The sequence below is a fragment of the Candoia aspera genome, chromosome 7 (genome assembly GCF_035149785.1).
Source record: "Candoia aspera isolate rCanAsp1 chromosome 7, rCanAsp1.hap2, whole genome shotgun sequence".
In the NCBI taxonomy this organism is placed as follows: domain Eukaryota; kingdom Metazoa; phylum Chordata; class Lepidosauria; order Squamata; family Boidae; genus Candoia; species Candoia aspera.
In genome coordinates, this window is record NC_086159.1 from 23,514,031 (window position 1) to 23,538,055 (window position 24,025).

Sequence of the window (24,025 nt, forward strand, 5' to 3'; positions counted from 1 at the left end):
TGACATTGTTTTACCAAGACTAGACAATTTAGTATTCTCCAAATATTTTGGGCTACAGCTCCAATAATCCTTTAAGAGCTGGTTGGAAGTGAAATCTAAACTTCTGGAGGAGACTATCTTACTTTCCCCTGATCCTGGAAATACTGGCCATAACTGTAATATGCAGATTTTAGAATATTTAAAGCGGTAAAACCTAACAGCTTTAAAGGATTCCTGAAAATCCAATTTAGTGTCAGTTCCAGCTTTCCACAGAAGCATATGCAACATTTTTGAGAAGCTCCTAGCAGGACATGGAAGGGCATTCTTCCATTCTTATACCAAGCAACTAATAATGCAGAGGCACACTGCTTCTCATCCTGAAGATGGTAGGCTATGTATGTTTCAAAAATGTTTCAGAAGAATGGCTTTGAACTTAGTGCAAGCACAATTACCGTAGCTCTCTACTATTCATTAAAGCAATACCGTTTCCCAGGTTCTGCAGTTGCCTACAAAAAGGTGTGGCTGCTTTAATGAATGACAGAGAGATGCTGTGCTTCTGTGAAGTCCAAAGCTGTTCTTCTGAATTATATCTGAAGCATGCCCAACCCTAGAAGACATCATGATTAATGGCCTGAGAAAATGAATTCAATGAATTATGTAAAGAAAGGTTCTTTTTATCTATCCTGCAGAATTTCCACAAGGTGTTCTTAAATTGATTCCTTTCTATTTAAAACCTTGTTTATTCATACATTTGTTTATAATGTTTGGTTTTTATTATCACATTAATATTCTACTGACGTGTGATAAAAGATCCTGATCCATCCATGAATGACAAATTTCTGATGTCAGTCATTCTCATTCTCTCTCTGGTCTGAGCTGGCAAATTGTGACAAAATGAGTAAATTATGGACCAGAAATTGTTTTAAGCCAATAAGTGTGATTGATTGATTCATTACAACAGGGGTGAAAAAATTCTCTTTGATGAATGGCACTGCAACATTTTGAGTTATGATAGTTGGCAATTTCTATTTTATTTTTTACTTATGAGATGCACAACTGGGTAAGCAACTAGAGGACTATTTATGATGCAACACAGTGATTTTTATCTACAAAGCTGTTCCACTGGACAGGAGGAAAATATACTATGAGGAGAATAAATTGAATTCTTTTCTTTACAGTTCTCATCTGTCTTATTTATTGTGACTGGAAAGGGGAGTAGAATTTCTGTTTGGATTAAGAGGGTCTTGATCAAGTGTTTGTCAGAGAAATGCTCAGGACTATCCTGAGAGGGGAAAACTAGATGGTATGAGTAAATGTCTGAGTTTTCTTTAAGCACAGCTGGATTATTGGGGGAAGGGGAGGGGTTGGACAAACTTCTTTATAAAAAGTGGTCTGAAGCAAATTTTCCACACTCCAGAGGGTTAGGGCACCTTATAGGTTGCCAGCAGTGCTCTTGTATATATGTGTGTGTGTATATGTATATGTGTGTGTGCATTTATGTATATATATGACTGGAATTTTGTGAATAATCATCCAACACATCTGCACAGTACCAGTTTGAAAAAGGCTGATATACATACATATAGACATGGAAACACAACTACAGATTCACTCTCATTCAGAAACTCTTATAATCTACTGTCCTCTAATATGATAGTACCCTGTCATGGACCACGTAAATTAAAGAATTGTATTGCCAGGCCCAGTGATGAGGATATTTTCCATTGATGAGAAGCAGCATTGACATTGGTCTACTCTATGTGATTAATTCATACATATGGCACCTTGCTGAAGTTGGTTCTGTACTGCAGGGTCCTTGCATGCACAAGAAGTAGGCCTGGCTTCCTATGCCTTGTAAAAGTTATTGGCTGTTTTGACTGATCAGTTTTCTAGCAAAAGAGCAAAAGGCATAACGTATTGCAATAATGTATTCTAAATCAAACCTGAAGATGAACCTGAATCCCTTGATGTTTGGTGAAGGAGCAGGTGACTGGGGAACTGGAGATTAACATTACAGTCCTATGCAAATCTAACCAGAAATAAATTTCATTGAGCTAATTGGACTTACTGTCAAGAAAAAAGGCTGATGAATCTGCAAAATGAATGAACAAAGCCAAGTTGGAGGTAGAGCCATTGTACTAAACAACATGTCCTTTAAGGACTGGGACAGCTGAACTGGCAACTTTCAATGCTTCTCCCCTGCTCTACAGTAGCTCTCTAATCTAATACAGGGTGCTCTGACTAAGAGTGACTCCCAGGTGATGGCCCTCATCACCTGGCACTTATGATGTCAAGGACCTTCTGCATAAAAAACAGACTGTTTACTGGTTATTCTCCCACCCCAGTAAGAAACCTAAGTATTAGTATTAATAAGCAAGTATATACTTCACATATGTACAGTTGTCTTACAGATGCTCTGTTTGCAAATGGCAATTGATTAAAAGACAGGTGTTTTTAAAGATATAAGAGAAGACTCTCTTGTCTACCATATGGGATTTCTTCTGGCCACATAACTGCTGTACAGTGTGTTGGACTACAAATCCTAGAATTCCTAGTAAGCAGATTGGGGAACCTCCTATATAATTATTTTATATTATTTTATGAAATTGTACTGACAGCATCCAGTGTGGAGAAATAAAATAGTGTTTGGCTATGACTCCTCCTCCATAAATGACTATGGGCAATCATAGGAGCCATTTTATTACATTTTAATTTAAGATGCTATTACCTTGCACAGACTCTACAATGAACAGTATACTTCCTGTTGGCCCCTATCGATGGGGATCTAATTTACTTATAGCCTACCCATCATTCTGAGAGCCATGGTTTTGCTTCTCAGAAGGAATGGGGCAGAAAGTATTAATTGTGTCTGCTTAATCTAAATTAGTTAAAATAGATGGTTGGTCAATTATCCATGTTTCATTTGAAAGGCATTCTATTTTCTGTATGATCAAGATGGAGATCTACTGTGCCTCTTACAGACAGTGCCCAGTTTATTTTCCCTCTTTTTCAATAAACTATAGTGAAACTCCTAATAATTGCTGAAAAATCTAGTGACAGACTGGTTTTTGCGCCTACCTTTCTACAAATGTATCGTTGTGCTTATGATTGTTCCATTACTTTGTCTAAGAACATTTGTTATATTAGCCCAGTTCTTGGCTTCTGGGTGCATGTGTATTTGTGCTTCTCCTAAAAGAACTTTTTTTTTTTCATTTTGCTGTTTATACTCAAATTTTGGGATAGACTCGTCTCCATTTAGTTTGGTTAAACTTAACGGCATAAACTTACTACTTTCTTGATGGTGCATCTAGGATTGTTGCCTAAAATACTTCATCTATCACTAGACTGTTACCATTTTTCTTTAATATAATGGGCAGTTATTAAAAACTTAACATCCTTACTTCAAAGTAATGTATAAAATTCTGACTGTTTTTCACTACTTCAAGGTAGCTACGTGGTAGTTACCACTACTTCAAGGTAGCTACTTTCCTGTGCAGCTGATTATTGTACTCCAGTAAGAAGGACTTTATTCAGCTATCTGGGGTGCAACCAGCTGCAGGTTCATATAATGAAAACTGGCTGGCTGAGGGTTGAAAACCCTGGCTGAGGATTAAGACTTTGCAACCTGGTTTACAAAACAGACATTTGACTTGCTCATCTCTTCAAACATATCTGTACAATTCATTTGGAGCACTGACAATGGGATGGGGAAAACAATTCTTTTTAAATTACAAAAATCCCTTTTTTCCTTGTTGCCCATTGGGGGTGTCATGAATATTTATGCAACCACTTGTTTCAAGGGAAATTCCATATATTTTTTCATGGTAGTACTTTATTTTCAGCAGCTAAGAAACAACAGCTTTGAAAAATGCACATCACCACCCTCTCTTGCGGAGCATCAGTTGGAGGCTAATGAAAACACTGGAATGAGGCTATGCTACTGTCAAAGATATCTCTTGGGTGTGCTCAACTGAGTACATAATAAATGAAAAGCCCTGCATGATGCTGAGTAGTTGCTTGGTGTAAGATGAAACAATGCTGATGCAAAAGAGATTAAAAGTCTGCATTCAAAGATAGTTGCAGGGCTATCCACAGAGTATGGTCAAAACAGCCATGACATTTAGTTGAAGCTATGCCTGTTTTTTATCTGCATTGTGGGGATATTAAAAACACATGTGTCTTTTGATCATACCCTGTAGACACAACTGGATAGTTGAGTTATCTGTAGAATCTCAACTATGAGAACAGGCAATTCATCCATTAGCCTAGTGAGCCTAGCGGTTAGATGCCCCAGCAGTTAAAATAGACCTGTACAACAGGCCAAAGAAAGGGTTCCACTTGCATTGGATAATCTGCAGAGAGCTTGACTAACCCATGTTTTGACTTATGTGAATACAATTCTGAAGTCAGTATGTCCACAGGATTGTTTCATGTGCTTGTCGAATGTACAGCTTCCTATACCAGTGGGTTCTACGGCTTCCTCAAGCCTGGAGTCATTCCCACTTACTCTTTTTTCCCTCCTGGGTTTCTTTCTATATATAGCCATGCTTCTTATGATGTCTAACAACCCCATGGAACCCAGGAAGCTAAGGCACTAGGATAAATTGGGAGGTGGCACCACAGCCAATGATATGTGGTGTCCCCTTCGCATCCCAGGAGTCTTGCCCTGTAACTTGCTGGGATTAGGCCTTCTCTGCAACTACTGGATTGCCTCGTTTTGCATATTGATAAATGCATTCCAATATCAATGTTTCTTTCAACTACTTTCAGATGGTGTAACCAAATGTTAATCTGCCCACTGCAGTAGGTGTGTAATTGGTACACAGAGTGGAAAGTATCTGCAGTCAAATTGCCCATTGGCCTTTGAAGGTTCACTGGAGAAAGCTGCACTATTTTCAGGCAGAAAAAGTGGGGTGGGGTCATTAATACTGATCTTGTTACAGAGTGTTATTTTCTTACATGCCTGAACTACCAAAAAATGTTTAAATATAATTTAGCATTTGAAGGACTTGACCTTTTTTTTAACCTGTTTGAATGCAGTTGTGGGAGAAATATATCTTCATATCTGTATATAGAGAAGCTAAATTATGTATCACCAACACAAATATTAATCACTTATGAATTGTTCTTGTGCAAATGCAACAAAAAAGCAATTCAAGAATGATTATTTTTCTAAGTAACTTCAAATAAGGTGAAGAAATAAAAGAAAATATGTTTTGCTGAGCCAATAAACCTCTAAACCTTCCTGGATTCCAATTCTCCTTCAATATTTCTAGGCAATTTGCAGTCAGTTGGCAAGGACTGCTGACTTACACTTGGTTTACCTGGCATACTAAGTCATAATGTGGTTTGCTTTTGGCTCAATATGCTTTGTGAGCCCAGCCAATTGTGTTTATTCAATAAACTATGATTAAGGAAGTCATGACTTCAGACCTTTTAGCCATAGGGGCCATGACTCTCCACTCTAAAGTATATGATGAAAAGAAGAAAGCGTGAGATAATCAGGAACACTGAGGGGTTTTTTGCTTTTTGGTGAGAGGTCAATGAGTGCCGCTCAATGCTACCGCTGAATTCTAGAGCTCACAATGTACTTCTTTAGCATATGACTTCTGCATCAGGTTGTGCTTGGCAGATTTCAAGCTTGTAGATATTTTAAAAAAGGATTCTTGTCTCTTTTGTGGGTAGGTGTGCTTTTGAGTCAGTGTTGACTCCTGATGACTGCCTGGACTAGTCCCTGCAGTTAAAAGAAGTGGTTTGCCATTGCTTCCTTCCCAGGGCTGAGAGAGAGTGACGGGCACAAGGTCATCCAGCTGGCTTCATGCCTAAGGTGGGAATAGAACTCTCGGCATCCCAGTTTCTAGCCTGATGCCTTAACCACTAGGCCCAATTGGCGCTCATTTATATCCTGGTAGAGTCTAAAGCTTGATGTCTGCCCATTGTGGAATTGCAGGGCCACAGGGTCCCTATCTGTACAAGAGAGACTCTCTGACTGGTGAGCTTCCCTACTGAGTTGAGATAATCAAAATGGAAGGATTATGACAACTCCAGCATCCAGCTCAGATACCTCACTGCTGGCCATACAGGACGATTTCCATCCCCTTGGGAAAACTCTTTTGCCATATTAAGGATCGCAGGTCATTGATTTATTATTTTATGCAACAGGCACCTAGTATTTTTATTTGTTGCACCCATTGCACCCATATCTGCAATGCCAGTGCTAACTGATATAAGTATCACAATTATTTGTATCATGACATTATTAAAGGATTATTCATTTTCGTTAAGCTACTTGGGCTATAAAGCATCTTTTTTTCCTAACATGCTCGTGTACTTCCTTAACTCTTGATTCCAGGAATCTCTTCTGGAATGGCCTGTTTCCTCCCTTAGATATCTCTGTGTTCCCATGGTCCGTTAGGCATTCTATCACAGCCATGTTCCACATGTGTGTGGTTGCCCACTGAAATAGTTTGAATAAGGCTCGTTTCATAGAAGCCACAGCTTGTGGGTTTGAATAAAAATAACTACAGTCCCCTGAAACTTCTAATTCCTCAGTGCCTGCAGTGGAGAAGAGAATGCAAAATGCCTTGGCTTATTCCTATTACAGTAAGCCATGATTTATTATGATACTTTAATGCAGCCACTGCCCTGTTATTATTTTAATACAAATAGATTTACTTATATTTTATTTATCTATTTATTTATCAAATTTTATCACCACCCATTTCCCCCCAAAAGGGGGACTCTGGGCGGTTTACAACAAGAATTTATATATGTTTTATATAACAAAATTTACTTATATATGTTACCTATGTATGCCCTTTATTGCTATGACCTCAATGAACCTGCATTAAAAAATAAATGTACTCCTATTAAAATTACCAAAGACCTCTGATATATATATTGGACTGTGGGGACAGCACATAACAAGAGTTTTAGGCTGACATTTAAATTGCCTTCCTGAACCACGCATTTTTACCATCCGTATTTCTTATTGGAGTCAAAAGATGAGAAGTGAGACCTTCTGAAAAGCAAAATGATAGCAGCTCTGTGGTCATATTTATCTTCATGAGTGAAATGGCAATTTATAAATGTTCCCGCCATGCCTGAGTTATTGCTACATTTGTCTTCAGTCAAATGAAGCTGCGTAACAGCTTGGCCATTCTGAATTAAATGTGCATTATTACTCTGGTATATAAATGTTATGACAGAGAATGCAATAAGCCTGTATGTGCAATTGATATCACAGGTGAGTCTAAAAAAAAAAGTTTCACTTTGCAGCATTAAAAAAAAAAAAGACAAGAACAAGCTGATCAGATTTTTTTTTCTCCCAGGAAATGAAAGTCTAGCAGTTTCTTAGATGGAAATCAGATGTAATTCAGATATGAAGAATTAAAGTACTTTTAAAATAGGATATTATTGAAATAGAAACTTTATATACCTGGTGTCAATAAATTCCCTTTTTTACTGAGTGCTGATGGTGGAATCATAAAATTAAATAGGAAATCAAGTGCCATCCAACTCAATCTTCCTTTTACTATCTGATTCTGTAGATATAGGCTTATTCCAGTACTTTTTTTTTCTGTTAAACAGGTAGCTCCATATTCCCATATACTGTAAGAAACTATGCAGTCTGCAAAATTGAACATAGTAATACCATTGCTATTTATGAGACATTAAAAACAAAATGCATATATGCTCTTTACTGATAAGAATGCAATAGTACATGCAAAATAAATGACCCAAAAGATAGCAATCTAGTTTCCTCATAAAAATTCTGTTAGACTACGTATTCTGATATCCAATGTCATGATCAGAATCTGATGGTCCTCTATCTTCTTTCTTCTGGTCTTACACAAGCTGGTCTGCAGAGTTTCTGGGTTATCAACCTCTTTCCGGCTGGTGGATTTTCCACTTCTATTGTTGAAAGTCTAGTTGTGTACTGAGACTTAAGTGGACAGACCATTTAGAATTTTCACCAGACTGCATCAGCTTGCCACATATGCTCAGTACAATTCTAATCAATAGATTTATCCATTGAAGCCCTCTCATCAAGAGCTGCTCTGTCATTTTGTTAAGCATTATGCGCCCATTGTCTAATAGAAAGGTCTTCAAACTTTCTCATGGACGTCCATCAGCCTCTCGTATGTATGCATTCCCGCTCCATACTGAGTTTCTTAATTTATTCTCCATGGTCTTGCTCCCCTATGGCAAGCAAGAGACCAGCAAATGAGTGGAAGAGTGAGTAGCTGCTGATCATGTTGTTGGTTCACATGGTTAGGTCAAATAAGGGGATTTGGTTCAACCATTTTATGGCCTGTTTGTCAGAGGGGAGTTCTTTGGGAAACAGTTGTGTAGCTGTTGGAAAAAGCAGGTAATCAAATTATTTGCCAGAACATTCTTAGATATTTTATACTTGGATTATAAAATATTTCAGAAGTCGTTGGATTTTAAGGTTCATGGCATAGGCATATTGGGAAGGAACCCAATACCATTGTTTATACTTGAGGAGCAAAAAAATTAAAAACCTGGTCCACATATGTTCTCCAATTAACATAGCACCTAGTTTGATATATGTGCTCAACTGATCAAGCACTTTGTTCTTCAAACAGATCCAAAGTTGCAATGTTCTGTCCAGTAGTATTGGCTAGGACCACACTTTGGACTGACAGGACTATTTCTTTATTTCTCCAGCAACCCAAATAGCTACCTTTTCTCAACAGGATCTGCAAGAAATTAATAGATGGTGTTGGAATGTGATTTTGAAGCAGTGTTTCAGTTCCTCTAAGGCAGCCATAAAACCCTATTCTTGACACAGTGCTATTTCCATTTCAGGAGATCTAACATTTCCCAAAGGCATATATTAATTGTAATGATGCATGTTATAATTGTAGAGCTGACTATGAAACATTAACGTAATTATCTCTTACTTGGAAAGATTTTAAATATTTATTAAAGTATGTAAATATTCAAAGTACAGCTTTAATATCAAACAACCAAGTCTGTCTACTCTGTTGTCTTGTTCTGTTCCATGTTTAAGACTTCCGAATATTTCACCATCTTCCTGAAATATAGCAAATGGTGCAGGAATGTGTTGCCTTAGATTTCAAAGGCAAACATCCTGGGAGTTAGTACCATAACCAAAGCTTACTTAACCATACTAGGAGCCATTTCTAGGGTTTATGAAGCATACAGAGGGGGCATTTCTGAAGCCCTCTCTTGAGCCCTGCGCTTCATGGCAACCATGTCTCTCCAATGCTTCTGTAGCCTCCTACAAGCCATTTCACTCTCTTCAGAACATGCACAAACATGCCCAGAAGATACATCCATTGATACAGCCAGCAAAGAAAAGCTCAAGATGTTCAGGAAAAACGCCTTCAACTAGCTGTGTCAGACCTCTGAGAAAGAGAGAGACATTGATAATCCACACAATGGGTTTGAAGCAGCACTTTGAGAAGCAAGTGAAACACTTCTCTCAATGCTTCACGTATCAGTTTTTATGTTAAGTATAAAACGAACTTAAGGTGGGGTCATCAGTATCTAGGTTGGATCCATCACAACTGGATGGCCAGCATATCCTGCATCAAACTGATGAAAGAGTTCCTGAGGTTTCCCAAAACACATACACAAAAGAATTGAAGAAGCTGAACACCAGCTTGGGGTTTTAGGCAAGCTGACTGATTCTAATATCTTCACCTGCTTATGCATTAGAAGAGAAGGGTATAAACAATTCCTACTATTCCATTCAGGATACATCCAACATCTGGTGTCAATTAAATATTTTCAGATAACAGCAGCTTGAGGATTCTGTTCCCACTGTTCTCCAATCTTTTAGCAACTCCATACCACCATCAGTGATTTCCATTTGTACCCATCAAGTACTGCTTTCTCCAAATTTATGTAATCATAATTGGGAACAGAACTGAATCTACATATATCATTCTAACCAAATTAGTCATGGTGGATGGGTTATATGGGTAAGAGGTGATAGAAGATGCTGATTCTCAGCATTTACTTCAAACCCTCTGTATAAAATGCCATCGGATGAAATCTGCAGGGCAGCAGAAAGCTACAGGCTTAAAATAAAGCTCCTAGCCTTCTGGAGGAATTTGAAGACCTGGCTCTGCCACCTGGCTTGCGACGGGGAGGAGAATAGTCATGCTTGGGGTTGGTTAGTGCCCTAAAGTACCCTTCCCATGCAAGGACTGAACGAGATCATAGCCATCTGGACTTTATTTTTATCTATACTTATTATCTATTGGTAATTGTTTCTTATAGTGCACTTTTATATTTTGTAATTTTACTATATATTTATTGTTTTACTATTTCGTTGTAAACTGCCCAGAGTCCCTCTGGTGGGAGGATTGGGCGGTGACAAATTTGATTAATAAATAAGTAAAATGAAAAATTTAAAATAATTGATTTGTTTGATAAAGCAACTCAAGACTTTGTTGTGTATGCATGTGTTTATGTATTTAAAAATGTTAATGACCTGCCTCACACATACCACACACATAGATATTTTATTCTGCCCTGATTATTGCTTATTTTTTCCTATAATTCAGTCTAATTAGAACATAGTCTGATGTTAGTTGGGTCTGGAAAATTCTGAATAAATCTTAGGAGGGGCATGTGAAAACGGGAAAGCAAGTGAAAATAGCACACATACATCATATTCAGGGTATTATATTGAAAACAGAAGACATTTTGTTTGGTTCCAAGGAAACAACTCCATACATTCTTCAAATACAGCAATGTTTTCCATTAGACAATGATTCCTTATACAATAGCTCAACCAGAATTAAACCCTTAATTGCTAGATCCAAGTCTCTTTGGGGTTATCATCGCCTGCTTTTGTATATCATTTTGTTTAATGATACTAAAAGCAGCGCATGCCTATTCACAGACATTGAGAAGTATGCCTCAGAGTTCACCTACTTCCTGAAAAGTGTCTAATGGATTACAATCTAAGGGCAATGAAAACAACCTAGGAGGACAGTCTCATTTTCTTTCCCAGTTCTGAATCCTTATTTTCTTTCCAACTAAAGAAATAAACAAGACAGCCAACATTATGAAAAAAGTATTTTAATTTAATGTACAATATGTATGGGAAAATTACACAATTTCAATTAGAAAGCTAAATAGTTGCCAGTACTTTGAACTATTAAGATGAAGATAATCATCAAGAAATTACACTAAAGCCAAGAGTGTTTATATTAATAGAAGCCCGCATCTGGAAATTTGGGTCCCATGCCCTAGGGTTTATGAAGCATACAAGAGGGGGCATTTCTGAAGCCCTCTCTTGAGCCCTGTGCTTCATGGCAGCCATGTCTCTCCAATGCTTCTGTAGCCTCCTACAAGCTTATTTGCTTTTATAGTTTTGTGTATCTGCATTTGCAATTCATCAATCTGTAGCTTGGATATCCATGTAATTTGGAAGCAATTATGTGCCAAATTTAATTGATTTTAATGGAAAGTTAAACAATTATAAATCGTAATTGTTACATTCTCACTGGTGGTTTCCACTGCAGGGAGTGAGAAATTGTGTTGCTAGGGATTGAGTAGATATTAATATTTAATGACAGGACACTCAAGGAAGTATACAACTGATAATAATCTAAATCCTAAAGCTTCTGCGATCCTTTTCTTTTCCCAAAAATCTAAAGCAAAAATTTCATGAACAGCAAAAACAGCTTTAAACATTTACTGATTTCTTTTGTGTAAATAACACATGAGTACATGAAATGGTGCATGGTGGGAGATGCCTCTTCATCATCAATGTACCACAGAAACTAGCTAAAGAGTACCTGTGACATTTCATAAAGATACTCTACAAAGCAGTCATTCAACAAACATTAACATATTGGATATGGGAAATGTTTTCCCAGAAACAATTTTCTTAGCACAACAATGCTATGATTAACAACAGTATTCAGTGTAACAATTAACCTCTCATTACACAAAGAGATGGTATTCTAAATATTAATTTAAAAGTTTAAATTGCAACATATCAAGAAATAACACTGGCTGTATATAATTGGGAAGTAGGCCTGATTGATTGGTTGATTGATTTAGATTTCAGCATGTCTGACTCCAAAGCAACTCTGGGTGGCTTGGTAGAATATCTCCACGATTAACTAATTCAACAGAATTTCTAAAAATAAGTATTACTAAAAATAAAAAATAATCCACCTGTTATTTCAGGAGTTATATTGTACTTTCCCCATTACATTTCAAAAGCTGCTTTTCTTCTTCTTTAAATAGCCTTGATTCTTTATACATCACAATAAAGGACAGAAACTGAACACATGAAAACAGTGTTGATGTAGCTGCTGAGTTACAACCATTAATACAACATAATTACTGTCCATGCATGATCATACGGCATTATCTCTATGAGAAACATCTTTCCTATTTTCAACTGATTTTTAGAACAGAGGCTGTCTCATTCTTTTATGCCAACAACTAAAATAGAGTGAATACCATGTGGAATGTCTTACTTGAACCTGTTTTTCTTATTTATATGCAAAAATAATCTCTTTTACATTATATGTATCTCTATTTTATGTTGTGAACCCATGAAATTGTATGACTTCAAATGCATAGCCAGACTGTCTAATGAAATGCAAACTAATTTTGTGTTAACAATGGACACATCAGTGGTTGAACCAGATTGTTCTCTTACCTATCAACTAGATTTCATTTCCTGATGCTACACTGGCCAACCTTTCTCCTTCTGTGATGAGATAGTATCAACCAGTCCCAGATACCTTTGCAGTGTAAAAATATTTGAAGCCTCTTGTTTTAGTTTTTTATTGTTTTAAAAAAGTTAAGGCTGTTTAATATCAGTGTCAACACTGAACTTACCATAATGAAATTCAACAGTTCTCTTAATATCTTTCATATGAAATGGCAAGTCAAGTGGTTGTCCCCAGTTTCATAGCTTCAACTAATGGGATAAATCAGATATCTGAATTATTAATCTCCTACATCTCCATCCCTATCACCAATCAACCACAGAAAATGAAAACTCATTGCAAGTAAGGCAGTTCCAAGAAGATCCCCAAGTGCAGTAAGATAAGGAATAGAAAAACTGTCTGGATCTTTCCCTTTTTTCCAGATGTGGTGTACCATCCAGTCAGCAATCCATAATAAGGTAAATACCTATGAGAGAATAACACAGTTAGGGACATGATGTAAAGATGATGATGATGATTTTGTTGTTCTTTACTCTTTTACAGGGATTGATTAAACTAAATAACCAACACGCAGTTATAATTTAAACTAATTTAATCCTTTGGGAAATTAGTTTTTTAACCCAAAGAGTTCCTTAGATTTCCTGAGTCAGAAACAAATGTAAAAAAAAAGAAGTCTACCTATATTGTGAACTTCATATGGTGACACAATATTTTAGAGACCAGTTTGAAAGTTCATATTTGTTTAAAGATAATTTAAATAATCAAAATCCTAAATCAGAAGGATGTTAAGTATTAAGCACACTGAAATAATTTAATACTTCTAAGAGTGCAGAACCTTTCATTTTATACTACAAAGGAAAATAACCATATGGCTACATGATTTTCAAATTATCAAGTTTCTTTCTAGTTTTTCCATTATAGAAGAAACATGCATTATTTATTTAGATAAACATCCTTACTGAAAAAGCAACTCTGTAGTCTAAGCTAATTATATGTGTACCAGGTGTGCTACTCTGTCATCCAGACAAATATATTTGAAAGCCTCTGTTTTCTCTGAAATAAACTACAGATTTTTTGAGACAGCTCCTCTTTTTTTCCAAGGCAGGCAACACTGGCCATTTAAAACTTCATGCAAACATCTGCTAATCTCTGGTTCTTCAAAAACCCTACAAGACACACTTTCAGCATTTATCTATACATGAGCATCTCCTGTCACACCATATCATATGCAGGATGTTATTACCTAGTCCTATTATTTTAGTTGACCAAGAACCCAGCATTAAGGAGATCAATGGCAAATATTTTTCCCTTCCAGTAACCTAAGCAGGTCAGGATTGACTTCTGTGCCTATTCCTAATTGCTAATGGTATGCCAGTGGGGGAGTACAAGGAGTGAGAAAGTGCAAATGTTCAAAAACATATAATCAGATATGACAGGAGGGAATATGCACTCATGTCTGAAAGTATGTCTGCATTACCAGGAAAAAAAAAAGAACATTAGAAATGTTATAAAACTAAAATAACACAGGTCATTATATTGGGATTTTCAAAAAGCTCATTGCATATTTTTTTAAAAAATAAAGTGCTGTTTATCATAGATTATGTTACAACTCAATATAGGTCTGTAGAGCAGTCACAATCACTGAAAGAATGGTCTGATGACAAGTCAAGCTCATTTGTTGCTATTGCTATAAATTATGACAGCAACTTGACAACACATAGACACAACATACGTCCATACATAAAAATCTGAGCTCCCACTCCACCTTGAATTTTACTGTGCACAGTCATTTCTCATCAAGGAGTATCCTACCCTACCCTACCCTACCCTACCCAAAATAAATGATGCTAAATTGTGTTGTAGAATATTTGGTTTCTGAAAGCTGAATGGAGACAAACAATACTTTCCACCTGGTATCTGCTGATTTGTCTTTTTATCTCTACTCATCCAATGTATATGATATTAAAAAAAGGCCCAGAAAAGAACTACAAGTATTATGCTCAAGAACAGCATTGCTGCTGCTATGGGGAAGTCTGAACATACCACAATCACCCACATTACATAAATGCCAATTTTCCATCAGCCGGTCTTTTCTTATTTCAGAGTGCCTGGGTCTGATTACTAAAGTGAATTGTTTACTTGCAGACATGCTGCAATTTTCTAGCTGTTAGTCTTCACAGATATCTGATAATGACAATTTATTTAGAGATTATGCCTGCTGTACATTGCTAAAGCATCAGCAAAGGCCATCACACATGTGCTCATGTTATCTTTTTATTAATTTTTCTTTCAAAATCTACTGTTGTTGAATTACTGCTTTAAGTCAGGTTTGTCTCCCTAACATAAGATAAATGTTCCCAGATGAACATTTGGATCACTGTTCTTAGAAAGAAAGGATCAACAACTAATCTAATGAATTCTGGCTTATACTGAAATTTGCAGAACAATAATTCTGATTCTTAGTGAATACAGTCAATTTCTGTTACCATAACAAAATTACAGGGTGATAATAACTAGAGTTTCCCCATTACTTATTTCCAGATCCCTTAACACAGTGTTTTTCAACCTTGGCAACTTTAAGATACGTGAACTTCAACAACCAGAGTTCCCCAGCCAGTTTGTTGAAGTCTATATATCTTAAAGTTGCCAAGGTTGAAAAACACTGCCTTAACACAACTGCGTTCTGAGATTTTCATGAAGGTGTGAAAATTCCAGAGAGGTCTTTACTGGCTCAGCCAGAATCTGAAATACAGAGGCAGGCTTTGAAAATCACAAACCCTGAATCATGAAATGCAGGGCTTGGTTATTCCAGTCTGACTTTCAGTCTGATGATGGCTGACAAGTCTGAAAATGAAGACTTCATAAAAACAACTGAATATTGTTCAAAGAGACTGTACATTGCTGTTGTTACTATTATTTAAAAGAATATGATTAAATCATATGAGTAGCTGTCTCAGAGCAAGAATATCCATTTATTTATGTATTATGTTATAAAACAATATATCCATTACTTGAATTTGCATCATTTTCTCTATTTACTGCAGCACTATAGATAGATCTTCATTGCACTGAGAATTTAAATGAAAGTAGCCAGATATGCTATAGTACATAAATTATGGTATCTCTAATCTTGAGATGGTAATACGTGTATATCCTGAGGCCGCCTGGCACTATAATAATAATTTTAAAAAATACTGCACTAATTTTTTGTTCTCCTGAAAAACTCTGGCTGAGACCCAGACAGCTGTTTGTATTTGAACAGTAAAGTCACCCTCAAGTTGAGCTCAACTAGTGACTACATGGGCACACCTACATAGTTTTCTTGGCAACAGCATGGAAGTGGTTTGGTGCTGCCTTCTTCTGGGTTGTTTTTCTACTTCCCAGTTTAGCCTACAGCTTGGTATTCCCTTGTGGGCACCCATTGTAGGACTATACAGGCCTGATCCTGTTTAGCTTCTGAATCCAGACAAGACTGGCCAGTTGCTGTCACATGTTGAGACTATTTGCATTTAAGACCCTTCAAATTCATGGGGAAAAAAAGTGACCTGTTTGTCCTGCTAATTAAGCCTCAATGGATAGCTTTTTTAATAAAAAGACTCACAATAAGAGATGTCGGATGCTATACACCTGAAATAGTCAAGCACTTGACATTTCTAGAGAATCTTAAAATCAAAACCACATATATTTGAATGAGAATTTTTTCTTTAAAATTTACCTTAACTTCTTCAAAAGTTTCCAGTAATGTATTATAGGCTCAAAAAACATATTAGGTATAAATTGTTACTTTTCATGACAAGAAAAAGATAGGAATACCAACAAAGTATATTTCCATGAGTGGAACTATTATATGGAGAAGAAGTGAGCAATGTATACTTCCCTTCCTTCTAACACTTGCCATCAGTCCCACTGAGTCCCACTATTCAATAACTTGATGCACTATTGCTAAATACACACTGGCCTTGCCTTTTAAGCCATTTTGTTCTCTCAGCATAATGCTTCTTCTGATAGTTTCTGTCTATTTCTGTCATTCTTTGAACCTTACTATTTCCATGAGGTTCACTGAGTCCACCCTTTCACTTCTAAAAGTTAAAAGCCTGGTAGAATAAAAAAGATTACATGTTTTTCTGGAAAGAACAGAACTTTCTGAAAGTAAAGAATTGGGAGGAGTCTGGTAGCACTTTTTCCAATTAACAAATTTTATTAGAAGGCATAAGTTTTTGTGAGCTCCAGCTATGCCTTTTACTAAAATCAGTTAGTTGGAAAACATGCTACCAGATTCCCTCTGATTTTTTTGCCAGGATAGACTAACTCAACTCTCCTCCTCAATGTCTGCTCAAAGGAAAGAGTTTCACAAGTGGGATGTCACACCTGGAAAGACCTTCTCTGAGGTTAAAATTAACCACACACTCAATGGCAGAACTCAGAGGAAGGCCTGTAAAAATCTTAGGGTATGGGGTAGGTTGATACCATGTTCCATCACCAATCATCAAAACATGGGGTGAAGAAAATTTAATACTCTTTTCACTGGACTGTGCTCCATGCATCTGATGAGCTGAGTGGCAATCCACAAAAGGTTATGCACTATTAAATACATTAGTCTTTAAGGCATCAGTTCAGTCTTCTTCCAGGAGGCTGATAACCACAAGTCCCCACTGTGTCCACCTCTGTGCCACTCCTACACATTCTTCAGTCCAATTAATTTTATTGTTATTCAAGTGTCACTGTCATCTGCTGCTGCTGTTTTCTTCCACTGCTTCTTCTAGCAGGGACTTTTACACAGAGTTATGTTTGAGTATATGACCTAAATATCCTGTTTTGTTTGAGGATATCCTGTGCCACTTCATGATGATCTTTTTGTCACTCCAAAGGATTCCCAGATTCATCTTAGAAGCCACATTTCAAACACTGGCAAGGCTGTTGTCAACCTCTTCTTATCCTATCCCCATTTTGAACTTATAAAGGCGAGTTAACCAGACATGGCATTTGGTCATTCTTACTGTTAGATTTAAGTCTATTTCCCTTAAGGTCAGAATATTCTTCATGTCTAAAAATGTTTCCTTGGCAATTTCTATTTACTTTTTTTCACTAGCTCTTTTCCTGTCTTCCATGATAAAGAGTCCAAGATAGGTAAAATTATTAGCTTTCTAAAGAGGGGCATCACGGGCCATTAATTTTTATTTTTGAAGGGTCTTTTTTCCTTCAGATTACAGTACATCTTGGGGGAGGGGTTGTTTTGGTATTAAAATATAAGCCATATTTTAACTACTTTTTGTTTTCACAGTTAAAAACTTCATGTCGTCTTCTTTTTCTGCCAGGAGCACAGTATCAACTGCATTGTTTGTTTTATATCACTTATTGAAAATCCTGTTGTAGTGCTTAGTTGATCTTTTTTTTCCTCCAATACAGATATTGAAAAGCAGAGGGTAAGGGCATACCCCTGGCATACTCCTTTTTCATTCAAAGCTCATTTGAAAAATCTCCTTCAAACTTAAAAGAAGTTTCTTTCCAGTATAGATTCAATAATTCTAACGTCTTTGCCATCCATTCCAATTAGCTCCAAGTTTTTTATCAATATTTCATGATTTATAGAATCAAAGGCTTTTGAGTAATAAGTGAAGCATAAAAACACATCTTTTGTTTTTTAAAACCTCTTTCAATTATTGTTTACAGACTGAAAATTCCTTTCCTAATGCCACTTTTTCCCATAAATCAGCTTTGAATCTTACTTATTGCATTGTTGAACTTTTCTGAATTACTAAGAAAATTACTTTTTATAATTTTTTTGCTGCATGAGTAATAGGACTATGATTCTCTGTTCAGAGCATTCTTGAACCTATCTTTTATACTGTTTGGTTACTTGTGGCATTTCCTGGACTTTTCCATGTATATATTTCTCTTTCTCGTTGTTGGAACATGGTATTGGGCATGGAAAGCTAATTCTCCTCATAGAACTGTATGAATCTTTGACCCCTCTAATTTCTTATGCTTACACTGTATTTTTTCATCAGGTAGACTTCTTGGTCTGTAATATTACTATACTGAAGGGTTTGGCTGCAATTTTAGTCATGATTATTCTGTCATTTATTGCCAAAAGTCCATCATTGCTTATGTTATGTTACTTTTCATGATAATGCCAGTGCTGTTTGAACAGAAAGTATAACTGAAATAGATTATAATATGTTTCTCCCTCTGTATCTTTCTACAACCTGCCCATCTTACTTTGCAAAGGCCAGCAATGTTGACTTTCAATGCATCAATTTCTTTCAGTACACAGTTGGGTTTTCCAGGTTGCTAAAGTGTCCTAACATTCCCTGTGGCTCTTTGAGAGATTACTTCTGCTTTCAGAGAGAAGGCACCTGAAGAATATGTCATAAGACTGTTATTGCTGCAGCAAAAGACTAATATAGCTGCTTGTTTAGAAACAGAAAATTATTATTGTATGAAAATGCATCCTAAAATGCAAGCAGCATGATTAACATATTTGTAATGGCCACCAGCTGCTAAGGTTTAATGGCTGGATGCGGGCTGGGTGATGACATCAGTATGTAGGACAGCAATTAAGGTGATGGTCTGTAACTTTTTTCCCTTCAGCCCAAATCTGAAACTCTCAAACCCAGATGTCTGTTCTTTCCTTCAAGGATCCTTTATAGTGTGAGAGTTGTGACATGTAAAGTTTTTTTTTTTAAGAGTGCTAAGTTGGATTGGAGTTGGATTGGAGTGAGAGAGCCAGTTTAGTGTAGTGGTTAAGGCATCAGGCTAAAAATTGGGGGACCATGACTTCTCGTCCTGCCTTAGGCACAAAGCCAGCTGGGTGACCTTGGGCCAGTCACTCTCTCTCAGCCCTAGGAAGAAGATGGCAAGAGCAAACCACTTCTGAAAAACCTTGCCAAGAAAATTGAAAGGACTTGTCCAGGCAGTCACCAGGAGTCAACACTGACTCAAAGGCACCAAAACAACAAGTTGGATTGGAAGTAAAAGTTCTTCCATAAATCCATTTATCTTGTGAAAGGACAGGCCTCCTACAGCTTCAAGGATTCTGGAAAGTAGGAAAACTATGGCTGAGAACTATGTACATAATTGCATCCTAACTCCCAATTTCCTTCTGAATTTTACAATACCGAACAAAATGTGAATTCTGCTCATGTTCAAGACTCAAATCATAATCCCTTAAACATTTTTAGTACACAAATAGACTTGAATTCTTTGTTATATCACAGGGAAATACTCAAAGCTTACTAAAATTGTATAATTTTGCTGAATATCTATGAGTGGGATGGGGTGGGGGTAGTAGGCTTTACGCTGTGAAGTATATATGGGGAAAACAATGTCTCTTTCCATTTATTTCCATTCTATTTCTATGCAAACCTTTAGCAATTATCTTCAAAGGCCAGTTGGAGACCAAAAAAACCACTTAATTACATTATTTCTGCTACTATTCTGATATTATCTCAAATAGCAGACAATGTAACACCCACAGAGAGAGAGAGAGTTTTGGTTGCCAGAAAACATTTTAAAGAGTTTGAATAGATTAATAGACTAGAAAGTCACATGTCTTCCATAGTGCAGCAATTTAACCTACCATTGAAAAAAAAAAAGGAAGATTCAGAATGTAGCCATATTAATCATAAGAGAACCAAAATGCAAATATAGGACAGAGGAGTTTTATCCTAAAACCAATTCCATGAAGAATGAATTAGGGCAAAACAATGTTATAAATCAATAACATAAATAACAATAACAATAAATATAAATCGTATTTTAGTTTTTTAAAATTTTATTTAACAGTGAATTATGAAAAGTTACGTTACCTGGAAAAAAAGGAGATAGTAATTATACAGTTAAAAAGGAAAACTTAGATATATTAGGGTGATTAAAATAAACTAAATGTGACAAAAAAGAAAACAAATTAATAGAAAAGAAGAAAAAAGATCTATATGAATATAGATAGCAATATAAAATTAATGAGTCCTTAAGCTTATCATTAACTCTAGACCATACCGAAACATATTCATCTTCTCCTTATTAGAACACAGAGATTTTTCAAAGATATGTAACAGACTTATATCCTCAATCCCTTCCTACAACTCAGGAGTTTCTTTAAGTACATGCGCTTTAAGTTTCTTTTTGCTATGCACTCAGCTCAAAAGAGCCAAAGGTCTTCATGAGATGACAAATTCCATGTTTTAGGAATACAGTCTAACATCACATTATGGTCTTTATATATATATACAGGTAGTCCTCGACTTATGAAGACAATTGGGAGCAGAATTTCCATAGCTAAGCAATGTGATTGTAAAATGTGACTCTATCACTTAGCGATGGCAATCCCTGCAGTCCCGGTTGCTGTTGTTAACTGAATTCCATGGTTGTTAGGTGAGGCAACTTCCTACCAGCTTCTCATAACCAAAGTCAGTGGGGAAGCCAGCAGGAAGTTGTAAGTTCCAGGCCAACAGGCAGGTCAGTGGCTGCTGCCGGGTGGAGGAAGGAGTAAGGGGGTGCGCAATGGTGCGGGAGAGGGTCAGAGAGGGTGCATGAGGGTGCAAGGGGGTGTGTGAGAGGCACAGCGCAGGTCAGGGAGGTGTGAGGGATTGCGTGGCAAGGGTCAGGGAGGGTGCGTGAGTGGCCGGCGTGGTGCAAGTGTCAAGGGGCTGGGGGAGGGTATGCGGGTGGGGGAGACACCCCAGTGACTTGCAACCTGCCCTGACGGCTTCCCCATTGACATTTCAGTGTTAAACTGCCATCATCATAAATGCTATTAAGGCTTGTTGATATCAGATATTGACATATGTGTACAATCTAGCTATTTGGTTCCCAATTCTTGAGGGCTGCAGATTTTAATATAATAAAAGAACAATGATGCCTAAATATAAGGGACAGATGAACTGAATGATACAAAAAGGATAAAATCATTTTTTTATGCTATACAATTCTTTATGAGTATGCTATAATGACAAACTCAACTACCAAACCTTAAATAGCCTGACCAAAATATAAAAATCTACCCCTCAAAAAAACAAAACCCCAGAAAGTCAGCTGGGTAGAATAAGGAAGAAGTACCCTAAGAAACCTTCCAAACTAAAGATGCAAACATTGAATTCTTTTAGCAATTTATTGTATTTATATATTATCACTGAGATATCATTTTGAGCAGTGGTGAATGAAAACGGGGGCTGAGTTGTCACATCTCCAATGTTTGAAAATAAATCTATGAGTCATATTTCAAAAATGTTTCAGCCTTACCTGTAGAAGGGCTGTGAACAAATATACCACTATGAAGATGGGTGTCAAAGATGTGTGACCACTCTTCATTAAATGGATAGTGTACAAAAATATTAAATGCCCAGGAATCACCAAGAGCAGAAGAACTTGAGCTGATTTATTGTTTACTCCTGTAAATAAGAATAAATAACACTTTCTTGTCAATAGAAAGGCTACTGGTATTTCCTTTGGATAATAAGATGACATTATTAGTTCATTACCTTCTGTGGTTCTGGAAAAGCAATAATAGAAAATAAAATATAACAAACCACCCAGAGTCGCTCTTTGAGTGAGATGGGCAGTGACAATTTGGGCAATTTGAAATATAAAATTAAATAAAAACATAAACCACTGGAGGGTAAAGAAGACACCAATAATGCCCAGGTACATTTGTTTTAATATATCATAATGACTGAATCATTATCACATACAGCATATTGAAAATCGAAAGAACTTTAAATCTTTAAATATCCTGGGCTTAATGATGGAAAGACATTTTACCCTTATGAAAAAATTCCAGTAAAGGGTTTTCTATACAAACTGCAGAAATTAAGAAATCAATGAGTTATCTTTTTCTGAAAATTCGCTGGTTGTGGGACTAAGTGCAGTTTCTAACTAATGTTACTAACTATGTTTACTGCTTGATTTTTTAATGTTAGTCATACAACCCTTGAGAAAAAACTGCAAACAGGAAAAATGAAATAGAGGCATTTACTCAATGCTTTTGTTTGAACATTTTACTTGATTCTAATAAAGGTGATATGCTATATACAGTATAGTCTGTAGAACTCCAAAAAACTCATATAAGTCTGACGATCAATATCTTTAGTCATAATATTTACCTGAAGTATTAAAAAAATAGTATCTGGGAGACAATAATCAGAATGTAAAGACAATTCAACATAGCATGTACCTGTGCCACAATACGTTCTGCATGGATAATAGCAGCCTTTGGCTTCTTCTGGTAATTCTCCAGGAACACTATGTAAATGTAAGTAAGTAGAAATTCTGCTTGCTTGAATTGCTACTAGATTACCACCAATACCTATACAGAACAGGCAGGAAGAATACCACTGTTTATTAATGATTAGGCAATAAGGTTAAGAAATAGATCTAATACATTTTCTTGTATCTCTTGCCTACTATTCTATTGCTGCCATACTCAATGCATAACATGAATATACACAAACTATGTCTTATTACTTTGTGACTATTAGCCAATGGCTTGTTACTGTTGCCAACATAGTAGGAGCTGCATGGAAGAGGGAAACTATACCATGGGAATCAGGTTTAAAATGCACTGTATTTATAAAACAGATCCTAGTCTGATATGTTAAAAGTAGGGAACTACTGCTGATGTTATGCAGTGAATATAATTGCTGGTCCTGGATATGAAAATCCTAATTTCATATGGTGCAAAACTTCCTTGGTTATTTTAACAGCCTCTGTCCATGTCTAACCCATCTTTTCCAATCTGGTTCCCTTTAGATTTGATAGAACTATTGCTGTCATAATTCCCAGAGTGCATTGTAGCATCAACACATATGGAATGCACATTATTCAGAAAGGCCTCGTCTATCTCACAGGGCTATAGTTGGCTTTTAAAAAATACTCTAAGCTCTCTGAAGAAATGAATCAGTATTAAATATTCTCAACAGCTACTAGATAAGGAGGGTATATTAACTACTTCCCTGCAATGGTTCTACAGGATCAAGAAGCAATACCAAAAACCTTCTCCTCAGTAGCTCACCTGTCCTGCAGGTATAATTCACTCCAAAGATAATGACTATGACAAACCCCCAAAAATTCTTTGCTACATTTCAAAGTATAGAAGAAGTAAGGGGAGTATGCTTCAAAATTGGCTGTAAAGTTTATTTGGGGGTTTAAACCGCTTTGGCAATGAAACATATACAGTACAATAATTGTAGGAGTGCATTCTTTGACAACAGTTGGCTGAGCAGGTATGTGGCTCATTCCACCAGGTTCCACAGAATTATAAGACAGATGCTTACAACCTAGCTTCATTCAGGGAACAAAAAGTGGTCAGTCTGGTGTGGGGATTAAAGTTGAGTTCAAAGCTCCTGGGAGATAAG

At 36.5% G+C, this 24,025-nt stretch overlaps 1 protein-coding gene across 2 annotated transcripts in view; it reads right to left on the reverse strand.

The window, feature by feature from the left end:
- Positions 1–10,651: 10,651 nt before the first annotated feature.
- Positions 10,652–24,025, reverse strand: part of SLC41A2 (solute carrier family 41 member 2) — a 38,131-nt gene continuing 24,757 nt past the window's right edge. For both annotated transcript variants that reach the window (XM_063308938.1, XM_063308937.1), the window contains exons 9-11: positions 22,846–22,977; positions 21,915–22,063; positions 10,652–13,140 (exon numbers count right to left, since the gene is read on the reverse strand). In XM_063308938.1, the coding sequence (XP_063165008.1) occupies positions 12,955–13,140; positions 21,915–22,063; positions 22,846–22,977 (467 nt within the window). In that variant the 3' untranslated portion in view covers positions 10,652–12,954. The remainder of the gene's footprint in view (positions 13,141–21,914; positions 22,064–22,845; positions 22,978–24,025) is intronic.